The sequence below is a fragment of the Equus asinus genome, chromosome 23 (genome assembly GCF_041296235.1).
Source record: "Equus asinus isolate D_3611 breed Donkey chromosome 23, EquAss-T2T_v2, whole genome shotgun sequence".
NCBI lineage: Eukaryota > Metazoa > Chordata > Mammalia > Perissodactyla > Equidae > Equus > Equus asinus.
This window is the reverse complement of record NC_091812.1, coordinates 17,370,037-17,382,529: the sequence shown is the minus strand read 5'-3', so window position 1 is coordinate 17,382,529 and position 12,493 is coordinate 17,370,037. Positions and strand designations below refer to the sequence as shown.

Below are 12,493 nucleotides of genomic sequence, written 5' to 3'. Positions count from 1 at the left end.
ACAGGGTTGTCGTGGCTTGCATGTCAGAACCTGAGTAAGGTGAGAGCACATCCCGTATAGGGGAGGTGAGTGTCAATGCTAGGAGATTGTAATGGGCAAAATGATAGCCCCAAATATATCAAGGTCCTGATTCTCAAAACCCATAAATGTTATTTTTTTGGAAAGAAGGTCTTTGCAGATGTGATTAAGTAAGGATCTTTCAATGAGGAGATAATCTTGCATTATCTGGTTGGATTCTAAATACCATCCTCAGTGTCCTTAAAAGAGAGGCAGAGAGAGATTAGATATACATGCAGAAAAGGAGAAAGTCATGTGAAGACAGAGGTCGAGATTGGCATGATGTAGCTGTAAGCCAAGAAATTCCAGCAGCACAAGAAGCTGAAAGAGGCAAGGAGCAGATTTCCCTTAGAGCCTTTGAATGGAGTGCTGCCCTGCTAACACCTTGATTTCAGCCCTTTGAAACTGATGTTGAACTTCTGGCCTCCAGAATTGTGAGAGAATAAATGTTGTCAGACACCCAATTCGTGGGAATTTGGTACAGCAGCTATAGAAAGTAATACAAAGATTGATTACATATAGGAGAATTGATCATATATATAAATGTAATAAGAATTATGGTATGCCACATTTCTTACAGTTGGGGAGCTGAGTTAAACTAATTTCTAGCAAAGGAGAAAACTAAATTGAACTCCTAGTTTTAGATTGAAATTATAGGTATAAATTCATAGTTTCTAATATAGATTGATAGAGATATAAATGTAGATGTAAATATGTATGTCCATATACGTACATAGATATATTTTCTAGCTCTGTCATCTAGAGAACCTAGGAACAGTGATATCCCAGTAGTAGTGAGCACACCTAACATCCACATCTTGCTTCCTAAAGGCCATTGTCCACTAAAAGTAACTGAGGGTAGGAGTTGACCGAGATGCTGACATAGGAGGCTCCTGAGCTCTCTTTCTCCCATGGACATGCTGAATATAGAACTACATACAGAGCACTCCCTCTAAAAGAAATCCAGAAACTAGCTGATGATCAACTCCTGTCTGTCGGACAAATGAGAAAATACCCACGTGAAAATGGAGAGGAAAGGCTGAGACACACTCTTGCCATAAACCCCAGTCCTGACACAGCACCATACAACCAAGAGAGAACCCCTGACTCCCAGCTTCTACCTGGGGAGCGAAGTGTTTGTTCCCTACGTCTAGCTCCTCCACTTTTAAGACCCCTTCTGGAGGGATGGGCTCCCAGAACACCTAGCTCTGAAAGCCAGTAGGGCTTGTGTCCAAGAGACCCACAAGACTGAGCAAACAAAGAAGGAATTCTTAATTGGCACGCAAGTGCTTGCCATGGCTGTTCTCACAGGGTTTAGTGCAAAGGAAGCAGGCAAAATCGCCCATCTCTATCTCTCACTCTATCCCTAAAAGAAGTTCATATGTATGCTTTAAAACCTGCTGCCTGAAGGCTCAGCACAGAGGGAGCAGGCAAAATTGCCTTTCTCCCAGTTGTTCCCTGAAATAGGTTTATCTGCATACTTTAAAAACTGCTTCCTGACTGCCAGACCTCCAGTTTAACAGAGACCTAGGGGCTCGCTGACGTCTTCAGAGACTGGGGAAGCCAGCAGGACACCTCTCCCATCTTCTCTCTCCAGCACACTCCCAATACTAAAACCCACTTTCCTGTATCTTCTGGGAAAGAATTTGTATACACATCTGGCACCTGAACTTTTTTTTTTAATTAATGTTATGATAGATTACAACCTTGTGAGATTTCAGTTGTACATTATTGTTAGTCATGTTGTGGGTACACCACTTCCCCCTTTGTGCCCTCCCCCCACCCCCCCTTTTCCCTGGTAACCACCGATCAGATCTCCTTGTCAATATATTAACTTCCACCTATGAGTGGAGTCATATAGAGTTCGTCTTTCTCTGACTGGCTTATTTCGCTTAACATAATACCCTCGAGGTCCATCCACGTTGCTGCGAATGGCTGTCACCTGAACTTTTGTGGCTGCTGCTTGAGGGATGAGCCCCTGAATCACTTACCTCTCATAGCCAGTGAGTCATGCATTCACAAGTACCACAGAACTGTATCAAAGAAACAGTTGTTAATGGGTGTGGGAGCACCCTTCCCCCATGGCTCAATACCCAGGCCCAGCAGAGAGGGGTTAGGCAAAACACCCATCTCACAGTTTCTCCCTGGAACGGGCTTAACCACATACTTCCTCAAACTGCTTCCTGAGGCTCCACCTTCTAATCAGCCTGCATCTAGGAGCTGGGTGCAGTCCTCCTCTTGGGACACTCATGGGTCTTGGCATAACCTCAACCACTAGAAGCTGCTAAGAACAGAGAAGCCGGCTTGGGTAATCACAAAACTTTGAGAGACAACTAGGAGCTTGGGCTGGGCTGATTGATGAGGTTCATCTGCTACACCAGACCATTCTGTCAAGACTGGGAGACATGGCTGTTTTATCTACAGTGCAGAAACCAACACAGCCAAGGAAAATGAAGAAATGGAGAAATACATTCCAAACGAAATAACAGGATAAATATCCAGACACAGATCTTAGTGAAATGGAGATAAATGATTTACCTGATTGAGAGTTCAAAATAATGGTCATAAAAATATTCACTGGGGTCAGGAAGCAATGTATGAACCAAGTAAAATTTCAATAAGGAGGTAGAAAATATAAAAAAGTACCAAACAGAATTTACAGAGCTGAAGAATACATACAGTAACTGTACTGAAAAATTCAATATAGGGGTTCAACAGCAAACTAGATCAAGTGGAAGAAAAGATCAGCAAACTCGAAGACAGGACAGTGGAATTAAGCCAGTCAGAGGGTCAAAAAGAAAAAAAGTGAAAAAGAATGAAGATAGCATGTGGGATTTATGGGACACCATCAAGCACATATGCATTATGCATTATAGGGGTCCCAAAATAAGTGAGAGATACAGGGACAGAACGCATATGCAAAGAAACAATGGCTGAAAATTTCCTTATTCTGGTGAAAGAATCGGACCTCCAGATCCAGGAAGACAAGAGAGTTGCAAAGGTGAACCCACAGAGACCCACACCAAGACACATTACAATTAAATTGGAAAAAGTTAAAGATGAGGAGAGGATCTTAAAAGCAGTAAAAGAAAAATAACTTGTTACGTGTAAAAGAATCCCCCTGAGACTATCAGCAGGTTTTTTCAGCAGAAACCTTACAGGCCAGGAGGGAGAGGGATCATACATTTGAAGTGCTGCAAGGAAAAGAAATGCCAGCCAGGAATACTCTACCAGGCAAAGTTCTCCTTCAGAATTGAAGGAGAGAAAGAGTTTCCACACAAAAAAGCTGGAGGAATTCGTCACCACCAGACTGACCTCAGGAGAAATGTTAAAGGGAGTTCTTCAAACTGCAACCAAAAGATGCTAATTAGTAACAGGAAAACATACAAAAGTATAAATCTCACTGGTAAAGGTAAATATGTGGTTAATTCACAGTACTCTGATGTTCAATGGTGGTGGGTAAATCACTTATAACTCTAGTATGAAGGTTGAAAAAATATTAAAAATAACTATAACTACAATAATTTGTTAATGGATTTACAATGAGAAAAGATGCAAATTGTGACATCAAAAACATAAATGTAGATGAGGGGGAGCTTTGGTATGCATTTGAAGTTAAGTGATTATCAGCTCAAAATAGACTGTTATAAGATGTCTTATGCAGATTTCATCTTAACCACAAAGCAAAAGCCTATTAGTAGGTAATACAAAAGATAAAAAGAAAGGCATCAAAGCATAGCACTACAGAAAATCATCAAATAACAAAGGAAAAGAGCAAGAGAAGGAATAAAGGAACAAAGGAGTTAACAAAACAAGCAGAAAACATTTAGTAGCATAGCAGTGGTAATCCATACCTATCAATAATTAGTCTTTTCAAAAAAACTAGCTTTTAGTTTTGTTCTTTTCTGTTGTTTTTCTGGTCTCTATTTCATTTATTTCCACTCTGGTTTTTATTATTTCCATTCTGCTAATTTAGGCTTGATTTGTTTTTCTTCTTCTAGTTCCTTGAGGTGTAAAGTTAGGTTGTTTGAGATCTTTCTAATTTCATAATTTATGCATGTATCACTATAAACTTCCTTCTCAGAACTGCTTTTGCAGCATCCCATAGGTTTTGGCATGGTGTGTTTCCATTTTCATTTGTTTCAAGATTTTTTTGCTTTTTTTCTTTGAACCACTGGTTGTTCAGAGGTGTGTTATATGTTACTTAGTTTTCACATATTTGTAGATTTTCCAGCTTTCCTCTTGTTGATTTCTAGTTTCATACCCTTGTGGTCAGAAAAGATAGTTGGTATGAGTTCAGTCTTCTTAAATTTGCTATGATTTGTTTTGCTCCTATCATATATCTGTCTGCTTGAGAAGAATATGTATTCTGCTGCTGTTGGATGGAATACTTTGTGTATGTCTATTAGGTCCACCTAGTCTAACAAATAGTTTAATTCAAATGTTTTCTTACTGATTTTCTGTCTGGATGATCTATTGTGGAAAGTTGGATATTGAAGTCTTCTGCTGTTATCATATTACTGTCTTCAGATCTGTTAATAACTGCTATATATATTTAGATGCTCCTATGTTGGGTGCATAGTATTTACAATTGTTATATCCTCTTGAGGAATTGACCCCTTTATCATATATAATGACTTTTTTATACGTCTTTGGCTGAAAGTCTATTTTGTCTGATATAAGTGTAGCTACCATGCTTTCTTTTGGTTCCATTTACCTGCTTTTCCCAGCATTATTCACAATAGTCAAGGTATGAAACAATCTAAGTGTCCATCAACAGATGAATGAAGTAAATGGTCTGTATGTATATACGATGGAATATTATTCAGCCTTTAAAAAAGAAGGAAGTCCTGTAATTTGTGACAGCGTGTATGAACCTGGAGGGCATTATGCTGAGTGAAATAAGCTAAACAGAGAAAGAGAAATACTGCATAGTATCACTTATATATGGCATTTTAAAAAAGTTGAACTCATAAAAACAGAGTCGAAAAGTGGTTGCTGGGGACTATGGGAAATAGGGAGAGGTTGGCAAAAGGGTGCAAACTTTCAGTAGTAAGATGAATGAGATCTGAGGATCCGATATATAACATGGTAGCTATAGTTGATAACACTGAATTGTATAACTGAAATTTACTGTTAGAATGGAACTTAAATGTTCTCACCAACAGGGGGAAATAAAAGGTAAATATATAAGGTGATAGATATGTTAACTACTTCACTAGGTGGAATCCTGTCACAGTATACATATATTAAATCATCATGTTGTACACTTTAAATATCTTAGAATTTTATTGTCAATTATACTTCAGTGAATGTGGAAAAAAATATAAAAATGAAAGGAACTGGCGTATTGTAGAGAATTGGGTGATTCCAGGCCTAAGGCGGGAAAGAATAAGATGGGCCTAGAGCATCGTATTATTGCCAGAAGTAAAAGTTCAAAGAATGATGAAAACATGTCAGTTGTATACAGAAAACAGCAGGAAGGGGCATTCACACAGGCCAGGTTGAGGACAACTTGAGCATCAAAGTAAATATTTTTAATAGATTATAACCTATTGAATAAAAGAGGAAGCCATGATTCCATACTGATATAAGTAAATGGATGGGTAAATTGAGTTTGATGATGTTTATTTAGGTATCCTTCCCTTGTCTCCCAAATGTTTATTAACTACAAAGGGAAAAGTAGTAACTATAGTGAAGAAGCCTGTCAGATGCCAGCTTAATCAAGTGATCAAAGTTAACATTATCAGTAGTAAGTCAACTCACTACTTTGCTGATAGGATGCAGTGAGAAGACTAGAACATAGCACTGTGTCACGGTCCAAAGATGCATAGTCGGAATCTGATCATGAAGAAGTAAGACAAATACACATTGAAGAGCAGTATACAGAATTACTGGCGTGTTAGTGTTCAAAGTTGTCAAAGTCACGGAGGCCAGGGAAAGACTGAAGTTTTGCTCCAGATTGAAGGACACCAAGAGACAATGACATTAAACGCAATTCATGATTCTGACGTGAATATGAAGAACATTATTGGAACAGTTTGTGAAACTTGAATGACTTCTGAGAATCAGATGATACTAATCGGTCAGTATTAGTTTCCTAATTCTGATTTTTGTATTATTGTGAATATTGAAGACAGCATGTCTTTGTAGGCATAACACTCACCATATTTGAGAGTGATTCAGTATTGACTGCACTTACTATTTGCTTTGTATTGTATCTAAATTATATACTTCAATAAAGTGAAAAAAAGGATATATGTAAATATGCACACATGGAAGAAAACTTGGAGTGGTTACTTCTCAAGAGATTAACCTTAGGGTAACCTGGGGGTCACAGGTGGGCAGGAAACTTCCTTTCATTGTATACCCTTTTGTTTTATTTGAGACTTTTATCATTTGCATGTATACCTCTTCAAAATTATTCACCAAAAAAACTTCAAAATATGTAGATATGCCTATAATATTACACCATAAGTTATTCAGACCAGTGATTAGGATAGAATGTTCTTCATTGAGGTCATGCCTTTTGAGTTTATCAGATGTGGTTTAATGCCTTTTTATAACTTTTTTGTGTGTGTGGTGAAATATACATAACATACAGTTTGCCATTTTACCCATTTTTAAGTGTACAGTTCACGAGCATCAAGTACATTCACAGTGTTGTGCATCTACACAACTTTTCATCTTCCCAAACTAGAACCCTGTATTCATTAAAGAGTAACTCCCCCTCCCTCCAGCCCCTGGTAACCACTATGAATTTGACTATTCTCAGTTCCTTATATAAGTGAGATCATACAGTGTTTGTCCTTTTGTGTCTGGCTATGTCACAGTGTCTCTCTCTCGACTAAAACATTTCCAGTTCTCTAATTTTGGCATCTAATCAATTTTAGAATAACTTACTTTGCTAAATTAAATCAAAGCGTGTTGTTATTATAAATCTTTTATCCAAGGACTTTGTGCTGTTTGTAATACTTTTCTGCTATTAATAATGTAGACCAGTTATCTAACAAGAATTTTAGTAACTAAAACACTCTAAATCAGTGTGCCATAATGTTTTGAAAATAGTAACTATGTTTTATTTTTAAAAGAGTGTTAGTGTGAAGGCAAAATCATCTTATTTGGCATTCTTGTACTAATAATCATTTTATATATGAAGTATTTTAACTGGAAAACCAAGAAAATTTTTCTATATATACAGACTTATAAAATCAGAAGATAGTTCAGAAGTTATCTTGTCTGATCTGTACCCAATTCAATTCAGGAAAAATTTATTGAACAAAGCACATGCTGGGTAGAAAGTGACATGAATTACGTTCTTTTCTGAGCTCATTTAGTAAGAACTATTCAGATTATTTTAATATAAGATGAGATAAATTGTGTGGTAGAGATATATATGAAGTATAGTAGGAAGATGTTAGAACAGTTTATTCTGGGAGGGGTTGGGGTTTGGGTTTGGTAAAGCTTCTTTTAACATTTCATAGTTCATGTTGCCATGAAACCAAAAACAAATCCCTGCCTGGCTTTTAGTCCCTCTCCTGCTCAACTCTATTCTGTGTCCTGAATGACTGCTTTGATCCCTTATTATAGCTCAGTTCTTAGGCTCATTTCTAGTCAGGCAAGTTATTTTGTCTTGTATAGGATGTTGGCAAAGTCTTGCGTGAGATTCAACAACAGCTGAGACTTAAAAATAGCTCCTAGGAACCACTTTAACCATTAACCATTGACAAGGACTATATTCAGAAAAATGTCAGGGGAAAATTTAAATGTTTGCAGAGAATGGAGAGGAGCATACAGATAACTTCTAACTTTTTGCATAGGGACTTTGTCCCCACATTATTTATATGCATCTATTTTTACTTTTGGAGTTTGGAGAAGATGTGACTTGGAAAATTAGAACTCCCTAAGGAAAAAAGAAAAGGAGCCATATTCTCTGTCCTCTGGGCCTTTGATGTGCTTGGAATACTTTGTTCTGACTAGTGTTCTGTCCTTTGATTAACTTCTCATCATTTAGATGTTTCCTTGGACTTCACTTCTTCCAGGAAGTCCTTCCTCTCATTTTTCCATTGATTAGATTCTCATTATTTTCTGAGATTATCCACACTGAATTATAGTTGCTTATTGTATTTGTCTAGACCAATGTTTCCCAACTGGGGCCTCCCAGGGACATTTGGCAATGTCTGGATCCATCTTTCTTTTTCACAATTGGGGGGTGCTACTGGCATCTAGTGGGTAGAGGTCAGGGATGCTGCTAAGCACCTTGTAGGGTGCAGGACAGCTGAATTACTTTCAGAAGTTAATGCTGTTTTATATTGTAATTTTAGGTTGTATAAAAATGAATGTGATACAGATATACTGTATTTGTTATTTATTTCCCATTAATATTTACTTCCTTCCATGGTATACAGATTTTCATGAGTGGCTATCTTCTGTTTATCTTCTTCTTGAGGTTTAAAGCCTAAAAGTGTGTGTATTAATAATAAAAGAATATTCCTGGATATTAATTTTAGATGAATATTAAAATGCTTTGAGGGAAAGTAAGGGTAATGTACTATTTAAGTATCTGGATTCTGTGCATTTGTTATTAAAGCCCAAAGTGTATTCATGTTGGTATGGTAAGTTTCTTAGAGCATTGTTGTTACTACTTTACCTTAGTTCTAAATGAAGTGTTATAAATCAGAAATTAAAACTATTTTATTATAGTGGTAGAAGTCTTTCATTTTATTTTGAACGTGCATATGTTGTCATTCAGCAAACATGTTACCAGTGCCTGTTATGTGCCAGGCATTTAGGTATTTGGCACACAAACCAGTTCATGCCTTCAAAAGAACTCAGAGAGCAGGACAAATGCTGCAGTCCTACACAGACAGTGTAGTAGTGTATATACAAAGTATTAGGGGAAGACTGAGGATGAGAGGGAATGAAGCTTATCAAGTCTCCCAGGCTAAGAACAAGGCGAGGGGTGGTGAGGTGGGGTAGGTTTTACAGGTAGAGAAGAGTTTGTGAATAAGTAAAGAGGCATAAAAGGATGTGATATTTGCAAGTCACTGTATAGCTTATGGTGCTTAGGGAATAGAGAGCATTAAAAGATGATTTTCAGAAAAAGGTACGACAATGACTCCTATACAGATATAATATGTGCTAAGGGTTTTGTTAAACTCGTTCAGTGAAATGGCCAGACATGAAAAGTTTTAAAATGCACAAATTTATATGGAGTAATGGAATGTTAAGATAAATTATAAGTGGAGGCAAAACTTTTTTCTGTAGAGTTGGGGGGAATCAGTTGAATCTCTACCAGACAGGACATAATTTGCATATCTGTTAGTTATCTACAATTTCTAGATTTGTAAAATAGCTCCTATAGAATCAATCTGACAATGCATAGTTTTCCATTGGAGTACAAAATTTTTTTCTATAGGAGTGGCAGGAAATTGTAAAGCACCTTCCAGTGCTCTCAGAGAATTTGTACTGGATATAATAGTCAACAAAATTTTGGGGTTAGGGAGCGAGATCATGTTGTAGTAGAGATAAAACCATTCAAGTGGCGGTATTTAGGACTAATTTCGTGAGGGCAGCAGCCAGTGCAGGGAAGCTGGGCAGGCTTTACAGTGCAGTGAGGATGAAGAGGAGCACATTCAGCCGAATTAGGAAGTGGAGTGCTTGAGACTTCCGGACTGATCAAAGCAGGTGAGGAAGTGAGAAGAGACAAGGGAATTTCTGGCTTAAGCAATTGTAAGGACAGTGGGTCATTTTACTGAGAAAGGAAACATAAGAGGAGGAGCAATGTTTGGGGAAAGATAAAGGTGGTTTTGGGAGGTGTGCTTTTTGAGATGATGTGGAACACCAAGGTGGAAATGTCCATTATGTAGTTAGAAATCATAGATTTGGAACTCAGAAGAAGGATTGTGGGCTAAGGATTTTAGTCTGGAAACCATCATCTGTATTGAGGTTTATATAAAAATAAGTAACTTTGAACTGGGAGAACTTCAATATGGAGAAGAGGAAGAGGGCCAAGAACCCTGGGGAACATCTTTATTTGCATGATTCTTTGGGACAATTATGGAATATGTTCTCAGGAGCATTGTTATAACTTGGTTAAGTATCAGTCTTGTTTTTAATTGTTAACAATGATGTCTGCTCAGCTTTAATTTTCTCTTTCATTGGCATCTGAAATTATTTTTATTTATTCTTGGTTTCTAGCCTGTTTGACTCCAGGTAGAGAACTTTGAATCCAGAATTCTTAATCACTTCTCATTTTAGGGATATACTTCCTCGTTTTAGATTTTAAGTTGAGAAAGACTTAGTTTGGAACTTTGCACTAGTGTGAAAAGTGAGATCACCAAGGGACAGAGAATGGGAAGGAAGTACTCACCCTTGTGTCTCTTGTAATGTTATTTTCATTGTGAATTTCTCTTATTACATCTCAGTTCCAAATGCATTCCACACTCATAGTGGGGGTGAGGGGATGGGGATGGTTCTGTTGATGTTTTTGCATTATTATGTAGCTAAGTGTAAATTAGTTCTACAGTTCAATAATTGAAGGGAAGACAAGCCTACATTTGTGTTCCCTTTCTAACCTTTCTTCACAATCTCATAGTTAATGCAATTTTAGTACAATTTTAGGTTATTAAATCTGCTTATCTCTTTTTAAAAAATGTGTATATATAGATATATTAATTGTAAATTGTAAAATAAATTTAGAGAACATTGTAATTAGAATTGTGTTTGGAGATGCTTTTGAAACTGGCCTTTTTATTTTTGTATTTAGTGGTATTTGAGGTTTAAAATTCAGAGAAACATTGAAAATCCTATTTTTTTCTTTTTAGATCATCCAATTATGATGGGGTTTGAGCCCCTTGTTAACCAGAGACTACTTCCACCCACCTTCCCTCGATATGCAAAAATAATTAAAAGGGAAGAAATGGTCAACTATTTTGCAAGATTAATAGATAGAATAAAAACTGTCTGTGAGGTGGTCAATTTAACAAATTTACATTGTATTCTGGTAAGTAGAAATGTCTATTATGGAATGTAACTTTGATTTAACCACAAAATATGTTATCCCTTTTTAGACACTGACTGTCCCAAGGGTAAATAATACTGGCTTACCTATTTCTGTGATAGCTGGAGGACTAAGTAGTGTATATGTATATTTTTTCCTGTTTAATCCTCATAAGGATTTTATACTATCCATTTTAGAGATGAAGAAACTAAAGTTTAAAGAGATTAGATAATTCACCCAAGTTTTACAAAGGGGAATTTGAACCTTGGATTCTGTCTTCAAAATCTTTTATATAAATGTGTATGTATGTGTGTGAGTGTGTTGTGTGTGTATAAACACATGTATGTGCATGCGTATAAATATTTTTTCATACAAAACTTGGATCATGGTGTTTGGTAACCTTTTTTTAACTATTAATCTCTATATCGTGAACATCTTCCTTTCACGTCAACAGATATAGGCATGTGTCACTTAACAATGGGGATACATTCTGAGAAATGTCTTCTTAGGGGATTTCATCTTTGTGCGAACATCATGTGTACTTACACAACCTAGATGGTATAGTCTAGTACATACCTAGGCTATATATGGTGCTGATCTTAGGGGACTACTGTCGTATATGCAGTCCATCATTGACTGAAACGTTGTTATGCAGCACATGACTGTACACATATTTCTACATTATTTACGTGGTATTTTATTATGCACATATACCACAGTTTTTTCAGTCTATTCACATTGAGTTACATTTAGGTAATTTTCAGTGTTTTACTCTTAGAAATAGTACTAAGATGAACATATTTGTACGTAAATCTTAGTATCATGTACTTTCTTCCCCTTAAGATAAATTCCTAAACAATGAAGTAGCTGGGTAAAAGAGTTTGTACATTTTTAAGATGGCATGTTTTGGATTAATATTTTTTATGGGTTAAAATATAGAAAAACAAGGTTTATCTTGGGAATATTAAAACATTCGGACATAGAGTTTTGTTAGTTGATGAGATTATAGTGACATATATAAGGTTAGTAGGAAGTTAGAAAATATACAAAGTAATACTGTTGTTATTCAGACATATGTACACTAATTTATTTTGCATGATTATGCGTAGGTATGCATTTGAGTGTTGTTCTCCCTGCATGCCGAGGTACATAATTCCTAGCCTCAAGTCATTTCCTCTGTGAAATCTTCCTTGCTGGTTTCAAATTGCTGCTTTACCTGTGTTCTTGGAGATAACAAATTATGTAGTTTATAGTCCTAGAATTTAACAGTAACCTTGGGGATATAGTTGATGGTCAACAAAGATGTGTAGGGTTTTTTTATGCTCTTTCTTGTACTAACTTTATTTTCCTTTCCATTAATTCTTTGTTGTTAAAGCCCAACCTAAGTCTTCATTCCTTCGTGAAACTTTCACTGATTATGCGTTTATTACCTCC

General features: G+C 36.5%; 1 protein-coding gene across 4 annotated transcripts in view; it reads left to right on the top strand.

The window, feature by feature from the left end:
- The window catches only part of NAA35 (N-alpha-acetyltransferase 35, NatC auxiliary subunit), a 102,915-nt gene that overhangs the window by 53,723 nt on the left and 36,699 nt on the right, over positions 1 to 12,493 (top strand). For all 4 annotated transcript variants that reach the window (XM_070495896.1, XM_070495897.1, XM_070495895.1 and 1 more), the window contains exon 12: positions 10,884 to 11,062. In XM_070495896.1, coding sequence (XP_070351997.1) covers positions 10,884 to 11,062 — 179 coding nt within the window. The remainder of the gene's footprint in view (positions 1 to 10,883; positions 11,063 to 12,493) is intronic.